Source organism: Anolis sagrei, chromosome 12, assembly GCF_037176765.1.
Source record: "Anolis sagrei isolate rAnoSag1 chromosome 12, rAnoSag1.mat, whole genome shotgun sequence".
Lineage (NCBI taxonomy): Eukaryota > Metazoa > Chordata > Lepidosauria > Squamata > Dactyloidae > Anolis > Anolis sagrei.
The window spans coordinates 12,315,662-12,339,522 of record NC_090032.1 but is presented as its reverse complement, the minus strand read 5'-3'; the positions used below and the strand labels follow the sequence as shown (position 1 = coordinate 12,339,522).

Sequence of the window (23,861 nt, the reverse complement as noted above, 5' to 3'; positions counted from 1 at the left end):
GAACCCCACTATCAAGCCCAGAAGCACTTTAGCAGAGTCAAGATCACCCTCAACGCACACTGCACTTATATATTTTTTAATCCCATATCCCTCCGACACTTTCAGCACTTTTAATCCTGTACCCTACTATGGCCGGCTCAGTTTTTAATAATGTTCTGTTGTATTGTTACTGCTATTGTTTTCTGCTTCAACTGTTTTATTTGCTATGTATTGTATTGTTGTATTGTGTTGTTGTATTGTATTGGGCTCCGGCCTGTTGTAAGCCGCATCGAATCCTTTTGGAGATGCTAGCGGGGTACAAATAAAGTTATAATAATAATAATAATAATAATAATAATAATAGGTCAACAGCAAGCTAGACTATTAATGGTCGGGAGCTCACTCCGACCCAGGCTGGCTTCAAACTCATGACCTCTTGGTCAGTAGTGATTTAATTCAGTTTTTCTACTAACTAGCTATGCCACAGCCCATATAATAAGAATAATAGTAAGAATAATAATTAGTATTTGTGGTGAAGTGTAAATTTTTAATTTGCAGTTATGTATAATTATAGATAGATGTTTTAAAGGGTAAGTATTTAAAGTTGCATAACTAGGGGGGATGGTAGCCAGCTCAGCTCATGTTGAGCTGGGTTACCATGGAAACAGGGGCGGAGCCAACTTCCACTTGGCAGGGCAGCCATTTTTAAATGGTTAGTCTACAGTCTGTGAACTGTAGGAGTGGCTGGTTCTGTAGTAGTGAGAACCAGGCAGGTAATCTGTAGTTTAAAAACTATAGGGAAAGGCTGATTCTATAGTAGTGAGAATCAGGAAGATTTTGGCTTTTAGCGTGAGTAGTTTAAATAAGTCCAGTTGACTTATTTATATTAATAGTTAGTGTATGAGAGAAAGGGTGAGAGAAACACAGTGAAAATCTCTATTGCAACAGAAACATCACAAAGAAAGAATAAGCTTGTAACTGAAGTAATCTATTAAGGAAAGAAACACAGTTTGAAGAAAAATAAGTTTGAAACCTGTTTAGTGGAAGTAAGAGTCCTTTCCGGAACTGTTTAAGAAACGTTATAAATGTAACCTATGAAGATAGGTGCCTCTAAGAGTAAGAAACATTGAAACCATCATGCTCCTTCTACATTTCAATAAACGTGTTACTGTTTTTTTCTAAAGCCCGGTCTCTGTTACAATTCCTTTCCAATCTAAGTCACGCTGCACATTAAAGAATATCACTAGCTGTTAGCTACGCTATCAAATTAATAAACCCTTACAAAGTGGTGGCTCCTTTAAAAACTCTTTACAAATTAGTGGCCTCGTTACAAATTAGTGGCCTTTACAAATCAGTGGCCTCTTTATTAATGACTTAGATGAAGGGCTAGAAGGCAGGATTATCAAGTTTGCAGACGACACCAAATTGGGAGGGATAACCAATACTCCAGAGGACAGGAGCAGGATTCAAAATGATCTTGACAGATTAGAGAGATGATTGGCCAAAACTAACAAAATGAAGTTCAACAGGGACAAATGCAAGATACTCCACTTTGGCAGGAAAAATGAAATGCAAAGATACAGAATGGGGGACAATGCCTGGCTTGAGAGCAGTACGTATGAAAAAGATCTTGGAGTCCTCGTGGACAACAAGTTAAACATGAGCCAACAATGTGATGTGGCGGCAAAAAAAACCAATGAGATTTTGGCCTGCATCAATACGAGCATAGTGTCTAGATCTAGGGAAGTAATATGATAGCCATGTATAAATATGTGAGAGGAAGCCACAGGGAGGAGGGAGCAAGCTTGTTTTCTGCTTCCTTGGAGACTAGGACGCGGAACAATGGCTTCAAACTACAAAGGAGGAGATTCCATCTGAACATGAGGAAGAACTTCCTGACTGTGAGAGCCGTTCAGCAGTGGAACTCTCTGCCCCGGAGTGTGGTGGAGGCTCCTTCTTTGGAAGCTTTTAAGCAGAGGCTGGATGGCCATCTGTCAGGGGTGATTTGAATGCAATATTCCTGCTTCTTGGCAGGGGGTTGGACTGGATGGCCCATGAGGTCTCTTCCAACTCTTTGATTCTATGATTCTGTGATTCTACCCCTCTATTCTGCTTTGGTTAGATTCTGGGCACCACAATTCAAGAGAAATATTGACAAGCTGGAATGTGTCCAGAGGAGGGCGACTAAAATGATCAAGGGTCTGGAGAACAAGCCCTATGAGGAGCGGCTTAGGGAACTGGGCATGTTTAGCCTGAAGAAGAGAAGGCTGAGAGGAGATATGATAGCCATGTATAAATATGTGAGAGGAAGCCACAGGGAGGAGGGAGCAAGCTTGTTTTCTGCTTCCTTGGAGACTAGGACGTGGAACAATGGCTTCAAACTACAAGAGAGGAGATTCCACCTGAACACGAGGAAGAACTTCCTGACTGTGAGAGCCGTTCAGCAGTGGAACTCTCTGCCCCAGAGTGTGGTGGAGGCTCCTTCTTTGGAAGCTTTTAAACAGAGGCTGGATGGCCATCTGTCAGGGGTGATTTGAATGCAATATTCTTGCTTCTTGGCAGAATGGGGTTGGACTGGATGGCCCATGAGGTCTCTTCCAACTCTTTGATTCTATGATTCTATTATTATATGGAGCTGTCTTCACCCCATCTTGGAAGGCTGTCCTAAAGCCCCAGAAAGTGAAACACCTCAAACTCTTGTTTCTTCTCGCCCACATTTTCTATTATATATTTTTTCTTCCACAAAGTGGCCTAACTAAACAGCCTTTGGGCTTCACTTCTCTTTTGGTGTCCTTTTCTCCTCCTGCAGACTGTGCATTGTGAACGATCAGCTGTTTATTCGCAAGGCCAGCAACATGGAAATCCGCAAGGCCTTTGTCATGCCGGCACCCACTCCGTCCTCCAGCCCTGTGCCCACCCTCACGGCGGAGCAGCAGGAGATGTTGCAGAACTTCTCACTGCAGTCGGGGATGAACCTCGAGTGGTCTCAGAAGTGAGTAGCGGGCCAAAGGAGGGTGACAGACTGGAAAAGCGTTACAATGTCTTATAACTTCATGTTCTGCTTCTCTCCTAAAGGTGCCTTTTGGACAACGATTGGGATTATACGAAAGCAGCCCATGCCTACACCCAGCTCAAGGTGAGCTCTCTTCCGCAGATTCAGTCTTATATTGCATCTTATACTGCATTATTATTATTATTATTACTGCATCCTATACTGCATTATTATTATTACTGCATCTTATACTGCAGTATTATTATTATTACTGCATCTTATACTGCATTATAAGTTTGAAGAAAAATAAGTTTGAACTAGAGCTTACAAAAATGTTTTTCGCAACACACAACTGTGTTGCCTGTAGTCCATAGCTGAGTTGCGTGAAAAATTATCCCCCTGCCTTCCCCACAAAAAAAGTCTGCCAGGATTGGTGGGAGTGTGTTGGCTGCCTCAGGAGGAGGGAGAGGAAGATATCACCAAAGAACATCTAGTCAAACCCCTTTCCACCGGACAGAAAAAAACAGTCAAAGCCCTCCCAAAAGATGGACATCCAGCCTCAGTTTCAAAACTTCCACAGAAGGGCTCCAGCATTCTATACTTCACTGGAATTGAAAGAATCCCACAAAGAGCATCTAGTCGAACCCTCTTGTGCCAGACAGAAAGACACAGTCAAAGCCCTTCCAAAAGATGGCCATCCATCTAGACAAACCCCTTTCTGCCAGACAGAAAAACACAGCCAAAGCCCTCCCAAAAGATGGACATCCAGCCTCAGTTTAAAAACTTCCACAGAAGGGCTCCAGCATCCCATACTTCACTAGAGTTGGAAGATACCCCCAAAAGAGTATCCAGTACAACTCCCAGCCAGGCAGGCCGAAAGACACAGTTAAAGCCCTCCCAACAGATGGCCATCCATCCTCAGTTCAGAAACCTCTAAAGAAGAACTTGTTGTTTTTTGGTTGTTCTATTGTAAAGTACTATGTATATTGGGAATCCCCAGTGGCGTAGTGGGTTAAAGCACTGAAGTTGCTGGCTGAAAGGTCAGCAATTCGAATCCGGGAGCAGGGTGACCTCCTGCTGTTAGCCTCAGCTTCTGCCAACCTAGCAGTTCATAAACATGCAAATGTGAGTAGATCAATAGGTACCGCTCTGGCGCTCCATGCAGATATGCCAGCCACATGACCTTGGAGGTGTCTATGGACAGCGCTGGCTCTTCCGCTTAGAAATGGAGATTGAGGCACCCAATTTTACTACAAAAAACTGGTAAAAATTATAAGCTGAGGGTGGGAAATGCAGCAGCTGCTGGTAATTTTTTTTAAAAAAAATAGATACCAATAAAATTACATTAATTGAGGCATCAGTAGGTTAAATGTTTTTGAACATTTGCCGTATTTCAAAAGAAAACAGTAAACTAGCTCTGTAAGTGGAAAAGGAGGGTCAACAAAAACAATTATATTATCAATCATCATCATCATCATTTGTATCCTGCCTTATCTCCCCATGGGGACTCAGGCTGGCTTCCAACATAATAACAGGCAAACATTCTATGCTTATATAAACATTGCAGAGCTAGATCTATAATTATATATACTCATTTTACATATGCATTTCCCCCTAAAACATATGCATTTCCCACCAAGCTTTTGGGACAGTGCAATAAAGCAGCGATAGGAATCCTTGCCAGGCCAATTAGATTAGATGCAGATGATCAAGAAGTGTATTTTAATATTGATACAAATGTTTTTAATGTTGATGTATGCATATAATGAATTCATTGAATGTTTGCTGTATATATGCTGTGCTCCACCTTCTCAGGGTGAGAAGGGCAGAATATGTTTTAAATAAATAAATAGAATTTGTAAATCTTCAGAGGCATCCAAAGGATGGTAATATAGAGATAGGAAGAATTAGCTACTGGGCTATAAGTTTGTACGTATGTAGTTCTCAGAGACAGCCACAAAATGGGAATATGGTGATCGAAAATAGCTACTGGCAAATAAATATGTATGTATGCAGTGCTCGGAGCTCCCCATGGCACAGTGGGTTAAACTGCTAAACTTGCAAATTGAAAGGTCGCAGGTTCAAATCCGGGGAGCAGGGTGAGCTTCCGCTATTAGCCCTGGCTTCTGCCAACCTAGCAGTTCGAAAACATGCAAATGTGAGTAGATCAACTGTTCTGGCAGAAAGGTAACGGCGCTCCATACAGTCATGCCAGCCACATGACCTTGGAGGTGTCTATGGACAGCGCTGGCTCTTCAGCTTAGAAATGGAGATGAGCACCAGAGTCCCAGAGTCAGATACAACTAGACTTAATGTAAAGGGGGAAACCTTTACCTTTAAAGAGGAATTAAACATTAACTGTATTAAACATTTAAAATTCTTAAAATGGATAATAGTGACATTGTGTTTGATTTGATGAAGGCTTTCATGGCCGAACACTGGGTTGTTCTCTGTTTTCCGGGCTGTCTGGCCATGTTCCAGAAGCATTCACTCCTGACGTTTTGCTTGCATCTATGGCAATCATCCTCAGAGGTTGTGAGGTCTGTTGGAAACTGGGAAAATTGGGTTTATATATCTATGGAATGTATATATATAAAGAACTCCCATCCTGGACATAATTCCACAGATATATCAATCCAATTTTCCTAGTTTCCAACAGACCTCACAACCTCTGAGGATGCCTACCAGAGATGCAGGTAAAACATCAGGAGAGAATGCTTCTGGAACATGGCCATACAGCCCGGAAAACTCACAACAACCCGATGTTGTGTTTGTCTGTCTTAACCATGTTGTAACCCACACCAAGCCATAGGAAGATGTGAGTAATAAATAATAACTATTATTCTTTACCCCTTTTCTCCTTTCCCCAGGCTGAGCAGAAGATTCCAGAAGTGGCGTTCATCCACTGAGCGTCACCACTGTTTCCCAGACCAGGGTTTTATCTCGAAGCTGCTTTGTTTTGTAAATAAAATGTTTCACTGTGTAAATTAAAGAGACTCACCTTGTTGGGTGAGGAAGCCCTTTCTCCATTGGGATAAAGGCTGCGAAATGTTTGGCGAAGAGGCGAGAAACGGCCGAAGAATTCATATGTGATCTTCTTTTTTTAGAGAGGAAAGAACTGTAAGAGGATTTCCGGACTTGTGTTCTCCCTTTCCCTTTAAGTTGGAAACATTTGTTTTGCATAATCAAAATCTGTTCCGTTTTTGAGCGTTGCGTCTTGTATATCTAAGTTAAGAAAGGGCCAGCAGTTCCTGACACAGCAGAGTTTGACTGTAATGCAAGGCAAGCCAGGCTTATGGCACATTCAACTTTGGGTTCCCTTGTTTTAGGTTGCCACCAAAAGTTTTCATAATGGGGTTCTAGGTCTCCGGAGCTGTTACGCACCATTGTTTCGTCCTCTTCCCAGAGGTCTGCTTTAAGTAAGAGCAGGCCTGAATAGCGTTTCTATTCCTTTAGTTCTTGAAAAACACTGTGCTTATTAAAGTTAATATTATTGTTAAAACAGTTCTGCTGTGTGGGATGTTTTAAGTTTTTGTACGCAAAAGATTTCTGCTTCCTACTGTTACTATATTTCTAAACGGAGAGTAATGCATTTGCTGATCATTGTGGGCTGCTGCTTGGAAGGTGGAACTTGTGTCAGAAGTGATGGTAGTGATGATTTTCGTATCAGATTTGAAAATGATCTGGTGATGTAAATAATGATAATAATAGCAATAATAATACATCACACTTGGGAAGTGTCCCATGTGTGAACCAATACAACAGCCAGCAGAGTGATCTTGTTTGCTGTGTACTAATCATAGAATCAAAGAGTTGAAAGAGACCTCATGGGCCATCCAGTCCAACCCCATTCTGCCAAGAAGCAGGAATATTGCATTCAAATCACCCCTGACAGATGGCCATCTAGCCTCTGTTTAAAAGCTTCCAAAGAAGGAGCCTCCACCACACTCCAGGGCAAAGAGTTCCACTGCTGTACGGCTCTCACAGTCAGGAAGTTCTTCCTCATGTTCAGATGGAATCTCCTTTCTTGTAGTTTGAAGCCATTGTTCCGCGTCCTAGTCTCCAGGGAAGCAGAAAACAAGCTTGCTCCCTCCTCCCTGTGGCTTCCTCTCACATATTTATACATGGCTATCATATCTCCTCTCAGCCTTCTCTTCTTCAGGCTAAACATTTATTATTTATTTATTTATTAGTACACTTGTATACCGCTAATATCTCAGCCTAACGGCGACTCATTGCGGTTTACAACATTTAAAACAACAATAATTCCGATTAAAAATATAAAACACATACATACATATACAGTACACAGTATTGGGCCACCAATACAGACCAATGCATCTCTTAATTAAAATCATAATCCAATTTCGTTGTCTATAATTGAAAGTCCTTGATCAAAAACTTCATCGCATCGGATTAGCCGAATGCTTGCTCAAACATCCATGTTTTCAGTAAACATGCTCAGCTCCTTAAGCCACTCCTCATAGGGCTTGTTCTCCAGACCCCCATTTTGTATCTTTGCATTTTGTTTTTCCTGCCAAAATGGAGTATCTTGCATTTGCCACTGTTGAACTTCATTTTGTTAGTGTTGGCCCATCTGTCTAATCTGTCAAGATCGTTTTGAATTCTGCTCCTGTCCTCTGGAGTATTGGCTATCCCTTCCAATTTGGTGTTGTCTACAAACTTGATGATCATGCCTTCTAGCCCTTCATCTAAGTCATTAATAAAGATGTTGAACAGGACCGGGCCCAGGACGGAACTCTGCGGCACTCAGCTCGTCACTTCTTTCCAGGATGAAGAGGAAGCATTGGTGAGCACCCTCTGGGTTCGTCCATTTAACCAATTCCAGATCCACCTCACCGTTGTTTTGCCTAGCCCACATTGGACTAGTTTCCTTGTCAGAAGGTCATGGGGGACCTTGTCAAAGGCCTTCCTGAAATCCAGGTACGCTACATCCACGGCATTCCCCGCATCTACCCAGCTTGTAACTCTATCGAAAAAAGAAATCCCATGAGTCTGGCATGACTTGTTTTTGATAAATCCATGTTGACTATTAGCGATGACCGCATTTGTTTCTAAGTGTTTGCAGACCACTTCTTTAAAAATCTTTTCCAGAATCTTGCCTGGTATTGACGTGAGGCTGACTGGACGGTAATTGTTTGGGTCATCCTTTTTTCCCTTTTTGAAGATTGGGACCACATTGGCCCTCCTCCAGTCTGCTGGAACTTCTCCCGTTCTCCAAGAACTCTCAAAGATGGTTGCCAATGGTTCCGAAATGACTTCCGCTAGTTCCTTCAGTACTCTTGGGTGTAGTTGATCTGGCCCTGGGGGACTTGAACTCATTTAGAGCGGCCAGGTATTCCTGGATGATTTGTTTCCCAATTTGACATCATTGCAGCCTCAGGAAGCCCTCACTCCCAAGCAGGGGGGAAGGCCTGGGAGAGCTTGCAGCACAGACCAGTGCTCTCACCCCTCAAACACAGAGGGGAGAGGGGGGCAGCAGCCCACAGACATCGGAACACAGGGTAGAGCCAGAAAGCCCGCAAATCCCCCCAAAATATGCAGACTTAGCAGAGGTCTTTGATGAGAAGGAGAGTGACAAACTGCCTCCCCACCGAGACACAAACTGTGCCATAGAAATCTTGCCCAATGCCTAAACAGAGAACGTATCCCATGATCCTCAAAGAGAGGGCCGCGCTGAAAGAATTCCTAGACAAGAATTTGGCCAGGGGCTTCATTCAACCCTCCATGTCACCCTTAGGCACACCAGTCTTCTTCAGGGAAAAGAAGGACCATTCACTACGTCTGGTCACTGATTACAAAAATTTGAATGCCGTTGGCACCACTCAGGCCTACCCCCTCCCCTTGATTAAGGACATGCTAGCACAACTTAGCACAGGCAAGATCTTCACCAAATTGGACTTGGAAGAAGCTTTCCACAGGGTGAGAATTAGAGAGGGGAATCAATACAAAACAGCGATGAACACTGTATTAGGAAAATATAAATTTGAAGTAATGAGTTTTGCTTTAAAAAATGGATCGGCAGTGTTCCAAAATCTCATCAATGAAGTGCTAAGGGAACACCTTGGCAAAGGTGTACTCTGTTACCTGGATTTTTATTTATCGTGTCATCTGCAACCAGAACATTGTATAACATTTCTAACAGAACAAAACAAACAAACGGATAAAAAAAACCCACAAATTTTGCAAACTTGGTAGCTGATTAAATGTCCTTTGACCAGTATCTGGCCACTTGGAGTGCCTCTGGTGTTGCCGCAAGAAGGTCCTCCATTGTGCATGTAGCAGGGCTCAGGCTGCATTGCAGCAGGTGCTCAGTGGTTTGCTCTTCTCCGCACTCGCATGTCGTGGATTCAACTTTGTAGGCCCTGGATGATGTCCTCAATTTATTACCTGGATGATGTCCTCATATTCACACAGGACCTGGACTCACATGAGCAGCTAGTCAGAGAAGTCCTCAAAAAACTGCTTGCCAACCAACTGTATGTCAAACTGCCAAAGTGTGCCTTTTACCAGGACAAACTGGATTACCTAGGGTACAGGATATCAGCACAGGGCATTGAGATGGATCCCAGCAAGGTAGAGGCAATAGTGGAGTGCGAACCAGGAAACAGCTACAAAGCTTCCTGGGATTTGCAAACTTCTACAGGCAATTCATTCCCAACTTTGCCCAAATAGCCTTACCCCTCACTGACATGCTCAAAACAAAGAGGAAGGGAGGGGGAAAACAAACAGAAGGTAAACCCAAGCCAGGCACCAAATTGCCTTGGAGCAAGGAAGCCCAAGAGGCTTTGAGATGCTAAAACGCCTCATGAACTCAGAGCCCATACTGAAACACCCAGACACAACACCCTTTTGTTATACAAGTGGACGCCAGTGATGTGGTCATGGGGGCAGTATTGCTACAGAAAGATGACTGTAGCTACAGAAAGATGACTTGCGCTCATGTAGTTATTTCTGAAGGAAATTCAGTGTGTGTGTTTTTTTAATATATTTGTATATTTTGTTCTGTTAGAAATGTAATACAATGTTCTGGTTGCGGATGACGCGATAAATAAATAATAAAAAATTAATAAATAATAATATTTATTATTATTATTAAATAAATAATAATAAATCAAACTACAAGAGAGGAGATTCCATCTGAACATGAGGAAGAGCTTCCTGACTGTGAGAGCCGTTCAGCAGTGGAACTCTCTGCCCCGGAGTGTGGTGGAGGCTCCTTCTTTGGAAGCTTTTAAACAGAGGCTGGATGGCCATCTGTCAGGGGTGCTTTGAATGCAATATTCCTGCTTCTTGGCAGAATGGGTTTGGACTGGATGGCCCATGAGGTCTCTTCCAACTCTTTGATTCTATGATGATGATGATGATTATTATTATTATTATGTATTTTGTGGGAGCTGAACTCCAAAACACCTGGAGAGAAGGCCCAAGTTGGCCCATACCTGGATTAGATACCTGGATTTAAGGATAAAGCAGTGAACAAGAAGCGTGGACTTCAACTCCCAGAATTCCTCGTCATTATACAAGCTGGTGAGGGTTTCTGGGAGTCGTAGTGCAATAAGGTTGGGCGGGGCGGGCCTGCTGGAGGAGGCGGGGCTGCCCACAATTCCCAGAAGCCTCCGCGAGGATCCCAGGCGGGCATGGCGCGGGGCGCGCACGTGGGGCTTTGGGGGCTCCGGGCCCTCCTGGGGGCCCCCCTGCGCATGCGCCACGCCTTCCCCTTGGAGGCGCAGGTGCCCCGGGATGTGTTGCTCTTCCAGCACGACCGGCGGGGCTTCTTCCGCCTCCTGGGCCTCTTCTGCGCCGCCCAGTTCGCCTTCTGGTCCTTCTTGGCCCACTTCGCCTTCCATTCCTTGCGGGCCCCCAAGCGGGAGACGGGCAAAGGCAAGGGCCGCCCCGCCCCCACGCTGCCCGGAGGAGCCTCCCTCGACCTGGGCTCCGACAAGTGGCGCTTCGGCTTCAGCGCCTCCTGCCTCACTCTGGGTAAGGAAGGAGCGAGTGGGAGGGCGCCCCAGGCAGGGACACCAGCAAAGCCCTCCCGACAGATGGCCAGCCAGCCCCTGTGCCAACACCCCCAGAGAAGGAGAAGCCCAATCCCCAAAGGCTACCCCTGCCTCTGCCAGACAGGAACACAACCAAAGCCCTCCCGATAGATGGCTGTAAAAGAAGACACCGTCAAAGCCCTCTTGACAGAAGGCCAGCCAGCCTTCAGATACCCTTATAGAAGCAATCATAGATTGGGAAGGGACTCCAAGGGACATTCACACCAACCCCAACTTGTCATAAAGGAGTACACCATCAAAGCCCTCCCAACAGATGGCCATCCAGCCCCTGTTTCAGTGCCTCCAGTGAAGGAATAATAGTATCCTTGAGTTGAAAGGGATTCCCCAAAGGCCAACCCCCCCTTCTGCCAGACAGGAACACAACCAAAGCCCTCCCGATAGATGGCTGTAAAAGAAGGCACCGTCAAAACCCTCTTGACAGATGGCCAGCCAGCCTTCAGATAATTTTATAGAAGCAATCATAGATTGGGAAGGGACTCCACACCAACCCCAATTTGCCATAAAGGAAAACACCATCAAACCCTCCCGACAGATGGCCAGCCAGCCCTTGTGCCAACACCCCTAGAGAAGGAGGAGTCGAATCCCCAAAGGCCACCCCCGCCTCTGCCAGACAGGAACACAACCAAAGCCCTTCCAATAGATGGCTGTAAAAGAAGGCACCATCAAAACCCTCTTGACAGATGGCCAGCCAGCCCCTGTGCCAACACCCCCAGAGAAGGAGGAGTAGAATCCCCAAAGGCCACCCCCGCCTCTGCCAGACAGGAACACAACCAAAGCCCTCCCGATAGATGGCTGTAAAAGAAGGCACCGCCAAAGCCCTCCCGACAGATGGCCATCCAGCCCCTGTGCCAACACCCCCAGAGAAGGAGGAGCCGAATCCCCAAAGGCCGACCCCGCCTCTGCCAGACAGGAACACAACCAAAGCCCTCCCAATATATGACTGTAAAAGAAGGCACCGTCAAAACCCTCTTGACAGATGGCCAGCCAGCCTTCAGATACCTTTATAGAAGCAATCATAGATTGGGAAGGGACTCCACACCAACCCCAATTTGCCATAAAGGAAGACACCATCAAACCCTCCCGACAGATGGCCACCCAGCCCCCAAATACTTCTATAAAAGCAATCATAGACTTGGAAGGGACTCCAAGGGACTTGTCGAAGGCTTTCATGGCTGGAATCACTAACACCTAAACACCTAATCACTAACATCTTAACACCTCTCAACAAAAGGTTTTCCCAGGCTCAGGCAGGCCTTCAAATGCTAATGAAGGTGGTCAGCTGAAACATTCACACCTAGCTCTAGCAGAGAAGAGCTCTTTGCCCCACCCCAGTCATTCCACAGATTTATTTATTTGCTTTATTTCTATACCGCGTTTTTCAGCCTAATTAGGCGACTCAATGCGGTTTACACAATGCAGGTTATCACAACAATAAACAGTTAAAAACACATCATACACAATAGCAAAATATAGAAACCCATTGTCCTAATTCCAACAGACCTCACTACCTCTGAGGATGCTTGCCATAGATGCAGGCGAAACGTCAGGAGAAATGCCTCTAGAACATGGCCCTACAGCCCGAAAAAACCCACAAGAACTCCAAGGGACATTTGTATGTTTTCAAACTGCTAGGTTGGCAGAAAATGGAGCTAACACCGGGAGCTCACCCCGCTCCCCGGATTCAAACCACCAACCTTTTGGTCAGCAGGTTCGGCAGCTCAGTGGTTTAACGTGTTGCACCACCAGGGGGCACTATTATATCTATATATAGTCTTTGTTCTTACTCTATCAATTTTGTTGTTCAGTCGTCTCCGACTCTTCGTGACCTCATGGACCAGCCCACACCAGAGCTACCTGTCGGCCGTCACCACCCCCAGCTCCTTCAAGGTCAGTCCAGTCACTTCAAGGATGCCATCCATCCATCTTGCCCTTGGTCGGCCCCTCTTCCTTTTACCTTCACAAAGGCTCGTCCATAGTTTGAAAAAGGAAGAAAGGAAAAAAGGGAAAGGAAAGGAAAGAGAGAGAAAGAGAAAGAGGGAAAGGTGGGTGAAGGGAAGGAAAGGAGGCTTTGAAGCCGAGGCTGGGTGGCCATCTGTCAGGTGGGCTTTGGTTGCTCTCCCTACATTTCTTTTAAAACCCTCCTACTAGATACATCCTACCTCGGTTTATGCCCAGCATTTGTTTTTAAATTTTAACTATTACATCTGGCCAGGCCATAGTTTTTTTTATATCTCTGCGCGTTATTGTCTATATGTGAGTTATATTAATTGTATTGTTTTATTTGTTTATTGCTTGTTGTTTCTATAGGTGTGTTGTTGGGCTTGGCTCATGTAAGCTGCTCCGAGTCCCCTTGGGGAGATGGTGGCGGGGTATAAATAAAGCATTATTATTATTATTATTATTATTATTATTATTATTAATGGAGTCTTCCTTTGTGGTCGTTTGGGTTTGGTCTGAATGTCCCTTGGAATCTCATCCAACTCTAGGATTGTATAACAATAATAATCTTTGCTAATGGAGTCCCCTTCTATGGATGACTTGAAGCTGAAGCTGGATGGCTGTCTGTCAGGAGGGCTTTGACAGTGTCTTCCTGCCTGTCTCAGTAGGGCTAGACTGGATGGCCCTTGTGGTTCTCTAGTATCAACAACAACAATAATCTTTGCTAAAGATGATGATGGAGTCCCCTTCTCTGGAGGCCTTGAAGCTGAGGCGGTATGGCTGTCTGTTGGGAGGTCTTTGATGGTGTCTTCCTGCCTGGTTCAATGGGGTTAGACTGGATGACCCTTGGGGCTCTCTGGTATCATCATAATCAACACTAACAACAACAGTCTTTGCTAATGATGATGACAGAGTCTCCTTCTCTGGATATTTTGAAGCTGAGGCTGGATGGTTGTCTGTTGAGAGAGCTTAGATGGTGTCTTCCTGCCTAGCTCAATGGGGTTGGACTGGATGACCCTTGGGGCTCGGTAGTATCAATAACAACAACAACAATAATGATCTTTTGGAGCTCTTTAGCTCCAAACAACAACAACATTATCAAAATATTTGCTAATGATGTAATACAGTTTCTTGATTAGCCCATTGGCTGTGTCAAAAACATTTGACAAACACATACACATAACACATACAGCATACGACGCACAGTACAACATAAATTACAATCAACAAGCTGTTAACAAGATCCCGATCCAAATCAGATATCTGTATCACCTCTACAGTTTACCCCCAACTCTAAACACACACACACATACACACACAAAACCCCAGCAGAACAGACTAAAACCCTCCAAAATACACCATATATAGTTACATACACTCATACATATGCACATGCACACATTCATACACACACACGTATATATATGCACAAACACACACAAATACACACATATACACACATACATATACATATCCACATACATACATATATACACACAAATATGCATATAGACACACACATATACACAATATGTATGGACACATATAAACACACAAATACACAAATATATACACATATATATATATACTTTTTAGGCGATCCCTCGTAGTCCAAGAATGATGGTCCTCCAAGTTTGGTGTCCTGGCGGTGGGTCCGTAGGTGACTGTGGAGCCCTATTCTTGATCTGCATCTTCTCCCGCAGTGAGGGCATTGGTTTCCAGGTGGAAGGCGGTCTCGGACAGGGTTGGCTTGACACGCCTTCCTCTTGGCACGTTTCTCTCTTTCGCCCTCCATTCGTGCCTCTTCAAATTCTACATCACTGCTGGTCACAGCTGACCTCCAGCTGGAGCACTCAAGGAACAGGGCTTCCCACTTCTCAGTGTCTATGCCAGAGTTTTTAAGGTTGGCTTTGAGCCCGTCTTCCAATCTCTTTTACCTTCCACCAACTTTCCATTTTCCGTTCTTGAGTTCGGAGTAGAGCAACTGCTTTGGGAGACCGTGGTCGGGCATCCGGACAACGTGGCCATGTGTTGGCTTTCAGTCTGCTGAGGTTAAACAGCTTGCCATCTGTCCAATAGATAATTATCACTTCGCTGGGAAGCTTCCCATCATATATATACATCCACATATATATATGCAACACACATATATACACACACAAAACACATATACTGGGCCACAGCAACGCCACAGTGTGGCAGGGAACGGCTAACAATAACAACAACAACAACAACAACAACAATAATAATAATAATAATAATAATAATGAGAAGTGTCTGACGTGTGATCCAATACAACAGACAGCAGAGTGATCTTGTCTGCTGCGGACTCATCTTGTTGTGTTTCAAATAATAATAATAATAAATAATAATAATAATAACTGTGCGGTTTTCTGGCATTGTATATTTCTGCCGCTTCTGTGACTATTCATTTGTATTTTGATTCTGTAGCACAGTTGTCAATGGATGTCCAGAATCAGCAGCATCCACCGTGGTCCTTTTTATCCTGAGCGTCAACCAGTATAGACTTTGTTTTGGATTGTTTCTCCATGGGTTCGGTGTTCTTAGTTCTACTCCTCAGCTGAGACCTCTCTGACTTGGTTGGATCTGTTGGTAGTTACACTACCGCCAGCACAGCTCTCAGCATCTTTGGAGCAGTTAAGCCCTCCACCACAACAAGGTGGCACCCATCCGGGGGGGGGGGGGGTATATAATAATAATAATAATAATAATAATAATAATAATAATAATAATAATCTTTATTTCTACCCCGCCACCATCTTTCCGATGGGGACTCGGAGCAGCTTACATGAGGCCAAGCCCGGACAACATAATACAGCAATAAAATCAAAGCATATACATCAGACAACAACAACATTATCAAAATGACATTAAAATAATAATAGTAATAATAAAATAAAAATAAAAAACAAAATAAAAATTCCAATAGGCACAATCACGATAGAGATGACAATGGGCGGGCCACATATTCTGAATAAAAATTAACAGACTATGATGAGATAAAATAGGAGCAGTAAGTTTAAATGGAACTCATAAAACACACAGAGTTGTGGGGCAGAACATCCTATTTGGAGGGCACAAACTCCATTAGCCAAAAGCGTTGAGGGGGTGTAAAATATAATACTGAGCACCTACTCGCCAAAGGCGCAGCGGAAAAGCCAGGTTTTGAGGTTATTTTTAAATGTTTCTAGTGAAGAGGCTTTTCTGATCTCCCCAGGTAAAGAGTTCCAAAGTTGGGGGGCCACAGAAGATAAGGCTTTCTCCCTTGTGCCCACAAGACGAGCTTGTGAGATTGGTAGAGGCGAAAGGAGGACCTCCTTTCGCCTCTACCAATGGAACGAAGGGCCCGGGTTGGTACGTGGAGCAAGATACGGTCATGAAGGTAGGCAGGTCCCAAACCGTTTAGGGCTTTATAGGTGATAACCTGTACCTTGAATTGGGACTGGGGAAAAAACGGCAACCAGTGGAGCTCCTTAAACAGGGGGGTTGACCTCTCCCTGTAGGATGCCCCAGTTATCAATCTGGCTGCCGTGTGTTGGACCAGTTGTAGTTTCCAGGCCGTCTTCAAGGGTAGCCCCACGTAGAGATCATTACAGTAGTCCAGTCTAGAGGTAACTACGGCATGGAACACCATGGTCAAGCTAGACTTCATGAGGTATGGTCGCAGCTGCCGCACAAGTTTTAATTGTGCAAAGGCCCTCCCGGCCACTGCCGACACCTGCGCATTAAGCGTCAGCACTGAATTCAGGAGACCCCCAAGTTGCAGACCTGTGACTTCAGGGGGAGTGCAACCCCGTCCAGCACAGGTTGCCACCCAATATCCCGTTCAGATGAGCGACTGACCTGGAGGACCTCTGTCTTGTCAGGATTGATCCTCAGCTTGTTTGTCCTCATCCAGATTGACACAGTGGCCAGGCACTGGTTCAGTATCCTCGGGCCTTCAACAATAATAACAATAATAATAATAGATGACATTGATGATTATGATGGAGTCTCCTCTGGATGCTTTGAAGCCAAGGCTGAGTGGCTATCTGTCGGGAGGGCTTGGATGGTGTTTTCCTTTATGGCAGAAAGGGGTTGGACTGGATAGCATTTGGGGATCCCTCCCAGCTCTAGGATCCTAATCTTCCGTGTCTTTGCAGGGTGTCTGATTGTGGCTGCGGGTTTTGCCTTTTCCCGGCGCTCCGTTGGCCGTGTCCTGCTGCACCGCGGGGGCCAAGAGGTGACGCTGAGTACCTACTACCCCTTTGGCCTCACTTCCTCCTTCTCGGTGCCCCTGCGCCACGTCTCCTGCATGTCCCACCGGTCAGAGGTCCCGGCCTGGATCCCACTCAAGGTCAAGGGGAAGCCCTTCTATTTCCTGCTGGACAAACAGGGGCGGGTGACAAACGCCCAGCTTTTTGACATCACTGTGGGGGCCTACCGCAAACTATAAAGCCCAAGGCTGCCGGGGGAGAAGAGGAACCCTTGCATTCATGAACTCAATGGAAGAAAACCCTTCTTACCCATCCCATCTTACTGCATTTTGAACTGGGATTGTGTTGGGCCTTCAGATGTGCCGACATTGTATTGGATGCTGTGAATAAAAAGATGTAAATAACTGTTTTTCAGTGTTTTGCACGTTTTAATTGCTTTCTGCATTTAATTTTATTTTAATACTAGCATAGGGACTTGGCGGTACCTGGGTGATTTGTTGTGGGATGTTAGGTAATATCACTTAAATCCGGTCCAGTTTGGTCCAGATCCATCGTTGGGTGGGTTCAGTTCTCTCTGGATAAGGCAGAACTACAACTCCCAGATTCCCAGGGCAATCACTTCCAAACCCTGCCAGTATTCACAGTTGGCCACGTTGGGTCTGTGTACCAAGTTTGAAATCAAGGTCAATCCCCCCCCCCCCCCCAAAAAAATCCCTCCAATATGTTTGGCTGGTCATGGGGCAGCTGTGGGCCAGGTTTGGTCCCGGTCCATTGTCTGTGGGGAACATAGTATCTCTGGATACAGGTGAACTACAACTCCCAGAAATCAAGGTTAATCCCTCACCCCCAAAAAACCTCTTCAATCTGTTCAGTTGGTCATGGGGCTTCTCTGGGCCAAGTTTGGTCCCGGTCCATTGTGGGGATCACATTATCTCTGGATGCAGGTTAACTACAACTCCCAGAAATCAAGGTCACCCCGCCCCCCAAACCCAAACAAACCCTGCAATATGTTCAGCTGGTCATGGGGCTTCTCTGAACCAAGTTTGGTCCCAGTCTATTATCTGTGGGGATCACAATGTCTCTGGATGCAGGTGAACTACAACTCTCAGAAATCAAGGTCAGTTCCTTTCCCCCCAACTCCTGCAGTTTGTTCAGTTGGTCATGGGAGTTCTCTGTGCCAATGTGGCCCAGATCTGTCACTGGTGGGGTTTAGAATGCTCTCTGGGATTGGCGGAGTCTACTTTGATTTTGGGAGTTGTAGTTCACCTGCATCCAGAGAGCACTGGACCCAGCCAATGACGGATTTGGGCAATACTTGGTGCGTAGACCCAACATGAACAACTGTGAATACAGGCAGGGCTTGGGGATGATTGCCCTGGAAATCTGGGAGTTATAGTTCACTTGCATCCTGAGAGCACTGAATCCAGCCAGGGATGGATCTGAACCAACCTGGCACTGCCGGGTCTCCAGGTTAGTAAAAACAACAACAGAAGAAGAAGAAGAAGAAACAATGTCGTTCCATAAGGAATTTGGATTGTGTTGTCAAAGGCATTCAGGGCTGGAATCACTGGGTTGTGAGTTTTCCGGGCTGTCTGGCCATGTTCCAGAAGCATTCACTCCTGATATTTTGCTCACATCTATGGCAGGCATCCTCCGACGTTGTGAGGTCTGTTGGAAAAAGGGCAAGTGGGGTTTATACATCTGTGGAATGTCTAGGGGTGGGAGAAAGAACTCTTGCCTGTTTGAGGTAGATGTGAATGTTGCCATTGGCCACCATGATAAGCATTTAATGGCCTTGCAGCTTCAAGGTCTGGCTTCTTCCTGTCTGGGGGAATCCTTTGTTGGGAGGTGTTAGGTGACCCTGATTGGAATTTGGATTGTTACGATGGCCAGATAGTTTTGGTTTCCAATATATTAAAGGTGAGCTGGGCCTAGCTTCCAAAGCCTTTTTTGTCCCAGACGTGTGGCATCTGCACTATAGTATTAATTCAGTTTGACACCACTTTTTTTTGCCGTGGTTCAAGACCATAGCTTGTAGTTTTGCAAAATCTTTTGCCTTGTTTTGCAAAAAGATGTATTTTCACATATAATGTTAACATATTTATATATCCTTTTAAAGATGCGGTGGTATTTCCGCATATTGTGTCGATTTATTTCCTTTACCATAATGAAATGCGATGGTATTTCCACATCAATGTCAATTTATGTACTCTTATAGGATGCAGCAGATAGAAGATGGCTTTGAAAAGCAGCAGATCACAGGAGCTATCTTCATAGACCTGTCAGCGGCTTATGATACTGAACCACCGCCTCCTCCTGAGAAAAATGTATACCATCTCAAAGGACTACCATCTCACCTGTCTCATAGGAAACCTGCTACAAAACAGGAGCTTCTTTGTTGAGTTCCAGGGCCAGAGAAGCAGATGGCGGAAACAGAAGAACGGCCTGCCTCAGGGGAGCGTGCTTGCTTCATCCATGTTCAACATCTACACAAATGACCAGCCACTGCCAGAAGGGACAGAGAGTTTCATCTATGCTGATGATCGTGCCATTACCGCTCAAGCAGGGAGCTTTGAGATGGTTGAACAGAAGCTCTCCAAAGCTCTAGGTCAATGATGGGCAACCTTTTGAGCTTGGTGTGTCAATATTTGCCAAAAAAACGAGCATAATTTGGGTGGGGTGACACTTCGAGAAAAAACCCATAATTTCATTATATTTGTAGTTTAATAACAAAAATATATTATTGTAATATATAACTATATTTAATAATCCAAAAACTATATCTCGGCATTATAGAAAAATGCTGGTGTAGGAGCCGAGGATGAAATGTCCTTCTTGGAATGTATGCGGCCACATGCAACCGTGTGTCATTGAAAATGGCTACGCGTGACAGTGCTGACACACGTGTCATAGGTTCGCCATCATGGCTCTAGGTGCTCTAACTGCCTATTACAGGGAAAATCAACTGATCCCCAACCCACCTAAAACACAGACATGTGCTTTTCACCTCAAGAACAGACAAGCATCCCGAGCTCTGAGGATCACCTGGGAAGGAATCCCACTGGAGCATTGCAGCACACCCAAATACCTGGGAGTCACTCTGTAATATATAACTGTATTTAATAATCCAAAAACTATATCTCAGCATTATAGAAAAATGCTGGTGTAGGAGCCGAGGATGAAATGTCCTTCTTGGACCATGCTCTGACCTGCAAGAAGCACTGCCTGAACATCAAGCAAAAAGTGGGCGCTAGAAACAATATCATACGAAAGCTGACTGGCACAACCTGGGGATCACAACCAGATACAGTGAAGACATCTGCCCTTGCGCTATGCTACTCTCCTGCTGAGTATGATGCCCAGTGTGGAACACATCTCACCACACAAAAACAGTGGATGTGGCTCTTAATGAGACACGCCGCATTATCACAGGGTGTCTGCGCCCTACACCACTGGAGAAATTACACTGCTTAGCCGGCATTGCACCACCTGACATAGAATCATAGAATCATAGAATCAAAGAGTTGGAAGAGACCTCATGGGCCATCCAGTCCAACCCCATTCTGCCAAGAAGCAGGAATATTGCATTCAAATCACCCCTGACATCCGCCGGGAAGTGGCAGCCAATAGTGAAAGGACCAAGGCAGACACATCTCCAGCTCATCCCTTGTTTGGGTATCAGCCAGCACGTCAACGACTTAAATCAAGAAATAGTTTTCTTAGATCTACAGAGACACTCGCTGGAACACCTCAGCAAGCGAGAGTCCAAAAGTGGCAGGCTCAAACCCAGCACCTCAATCCGTGAGTGATACCAGATGAGAGACTCCCCCCCGGGCACACAGAGGACTGGACGACTTGGAAGGCGCTGAACAGACTGCGCTCTGGCACCACGAGATGCAGAGCCAACCTTCAGAAATGGGGCTACAAAGTGGAATCCACGACATGCGAGTGTGGAGAAGAGCAAACCACTGACCACCTGCTGCAATGCCACCTGAGCCCTGCCACATGCATGATGGAGGACCTTCTTGCGGCAACACCAGAGGCACTCCAAGTGGCCAGATACTGGTCAAAGGACATTTAATCAACTACCAAGTTTGCAAAATTTGTGTTGTTTTAAATCTGTTTGTTTGTTTTGTTTTGTTAGAAATGTAATACAATGTTCTGGTTGCGGATGACACGTTAAATAATAAATAGGATGCGGTGACATTTTTACATATAATGTCGATCTATTTCCCTATTTCCCTGCCTTTCTCCTTCCCTATTTGGTTGCCTAGGCCTGACTTAGCCATGATGCTCTTCTGGTGGGTTGCCGTGCTGCGGTTGCCGTGCTGCGGTTGCCGTGGAAACGCCCATCCTCGCCAGTGGAGCCAAGATGGCCGCCCCAAAGGCAGCAGGGGAAATGGGAGGAGGAGAGACCCCCATTGTGGGGCCAGGAAGGACGGAGCCGGAGGAGAAGAGAAACCGAGGTGAGTTGCAGGAAGCGCCCACCTACCTATCCATCATTTCCTTTTTAAAAAATAGTATTTTAACATAATTTTGTGGAATATTTCTTTTAATTTTTTTTCCAAAGAGTATGGTAGGGATACAGGGAGGGGTAAGAGTGTTAATAATAATAATAATAATAATAATAATAATAATAATAATAATCTATTTGTACCCTGCCACCATCTCCCCAATGGGGACTCGGGGTGGCTCTCATGAGGCCAAGCCCGACAACGTGATACAGTAAATAAAATGAAAACACAAACAACAGCATAAAATATATTAGTACATTAATATATCATAACAAATATGGAATAGCTAAAAGTTTTCCGGGCCGTCTAGCCATGTTCCAGAAGCATTCTCTTCTGACGTTTCACCCACATCTATGGCAGGCATCCTCAGAGGTTGTGAGGTTTGTTGAAAACTAGGAAAATAGGGTTGATATATCTGTGGAATAATGTCCTGGGTGGAAGAAAGAACTCTAGTCTGGGTTGTTGTCGTTTTTTTCGGGCTCTATGGCCATGTTCTAGAGGCATTCTCTCCTGACGTTTTGTCTGCATCTGTGGCAAGCATCCTCAGAGGTAGTGAGGTCTGTTGGAACTAGGAAAATGGGTTTTCTATATCTGTAGAATGACCAGGGTGGGACAAAGAACCCTGGCAGTGCCTGGGGCAATCTTTTGTTGAGAAGTGATTAGATGTCCCAGATTGTTTCCTCTCTGTTGTTTTGCCATAGCAGAGCACCTGATGAACCAACCTGGACACAGCATATTATTTGAGAACACAGAAATGCTGGACCACTCTAACAACCACCATGTCAGACTACACAGAGAAGCCATTGAAATCCACAAGCATGTGGACAATTTCAACAGAAAGGAGGAAACCATGAAAATGAATAAAATCTGGCTACCAGTATTAAAAAACCCTAAAATTACAACAACAAAACAACAGAGGAGAAACAATCAGGCACATCTAATCACTTCTCAACAAACGATTGCCCCAGGCACTGCCAGGCAATCAAATGCTAATCAAGGTGGTCAGTTGAAACATTCACACCTAGCTCCAACAGATAAGAATTCTTTGTCCCACCCTGGTCATTCCACAGATATATAAACCCATTTTCCTAGTTCCAACAGACCTCACTACCTCTGAGGATGCTTGCCATAGATGCAGGCGAAACGTCAGGAGAGAATGCCTCTAGAACATGGCCATAGAGCCCGAAAAAAACTACAACAATCCAGTGATTCCGGCCATGAAAGCTTTCGACAACTCTGGTCTATTGGAGGTAGGTGTGAATGTTTCAATTGGCCACCTTGATTAGCATTTAATGTGTAGCCTGACATGTTGGTTGTCAAAGTGGTCCAGCATTTCTGTGTCCTCAAATAACAAATCTACATAGGGACCACCAAACGCAGCAGTGTTGCCCAAACACGAATCAAGGAACATGAAAGGCACTGCAGACTACTTCAACCAGAGAAGTCAGCCATAGCAGAGCACCTGATGAACCAACCTGGACAAAGCATATTATTGGAGAATACAGAAATGCTGGACCACTCTCACAACCACTATGTCAGACTACACAAAAAAGCCACTGAAATCCATGAGCATGTGGACAATTTCAACAGAAAGGAAGAAACCATGAAAATAAAAATCTGGCCCCAAGTATTTAAAAACTCTAAAATCATAACAGTAAATAAAGAACAACTTTCAGGGGAACTCCAGACAAGAAACAACCAGGGACAGCTAATCACCTCTAAACAAAAGATTCCCTCAGGCAGTAAGAAGCCACATCTGAAACTGCCAGGCCATTAAATGCTAATCAAGGTGTATTGTCGAAGGCTTTCATGGCCAGAATCATTGGACTGTTGTAGATTTTTCGGGCTATATAGCCATGTTCTAGAAGCAGGCAACCTCTAAGGATGCCTGCCATAGATGCAGGCGAAACGTCAGGAGAGAATGCTCAAGGGAGTGCATTTTTGAGGCACCTACGTCTGACAGATGTCCACCTGAGTTGATCCAGATGGCCAATAGATCTGACCCTGATCTGGTGTAAAGGAGCCCTTTGTGGATCGTGCCAAGGAATCGAATGTCCGGACACCGGAGAGGAGCAGGGTGTCCTTGCTGGGTGCCCTCTATACTCTCAGTAATCCAAGATATCTTGTTTCCTAATCT

At 45.0% G+C, this 23,861-nt stretch overlaps 3 protein-coding genes across 3 annotated transcripts in view; all 3 read left to right on the top strand.

The window, feature by feature from the left end:
• Nucleotides 1-6,477, top strand: part of NXF1 (nuclear RNA export factor 1) — a 40,364-nt gene extending 33,887 nt beyond the window's left edge. The window contains exons 19-21 of the mRNA XM_060758247.2: nt 2,789-2,971; nt 3,055-3,115; nt 5,842-6,477. Of these exons, the coding sequence (XP_060614230.2) occupies nt 2,789-2,971; nt 3,055-3,115; nt 5,842-5,880 (283 nt within the window). The 3' untranslated portion in view covers nt 5,881-6,477. The remainder of the gene's footprint in view (nt 1-2,788; nt 2,972-3,054; nt 3,116-5,841) is intronic.
• Nucleotides 6,478-10,591: 4,114 nt separating this feature from the next.
• TMEM223 (transmembrane protein 223) lies at nt 10,592-17,619 on the top strand. Its single transcript, XM_060758237.2, has 2 exons — nt 10,592-10,975; nt 17,157-17,619. The coding sequence occupies exons 1-2, from the start codon at nt 10,633-10,635 to the stop codon at nt 17,447-17,449; spliced, it is 636 nt and encodes a 211-aa protein (XP_060614220.2). The 5' UTR covers nt 10,592-10,632; the 3' UTR covers nt 17,450-17,619.
• A 3,936-nt stretch (nt 17,620-21,555) lies between these two features.
• Nucleotides 21,556-23,861, top strand: part of SLC3A2 (solute carrier family 3 member 2) — a 44,682-nt gene continuing 42,376 nt past the window's right edge. The window contains exon 1 of the mRNA XM_060758233.2: nt 21,556-21,676. Coding sequence (XP_060614216.2) covers nt 21,583-21,676 — 94 coding nt within the window. The 5' untranslated portion in view covers nt 21,556-21,582. The remainder of the gene's footprint in view (nt 21,677-23,861) is intronic.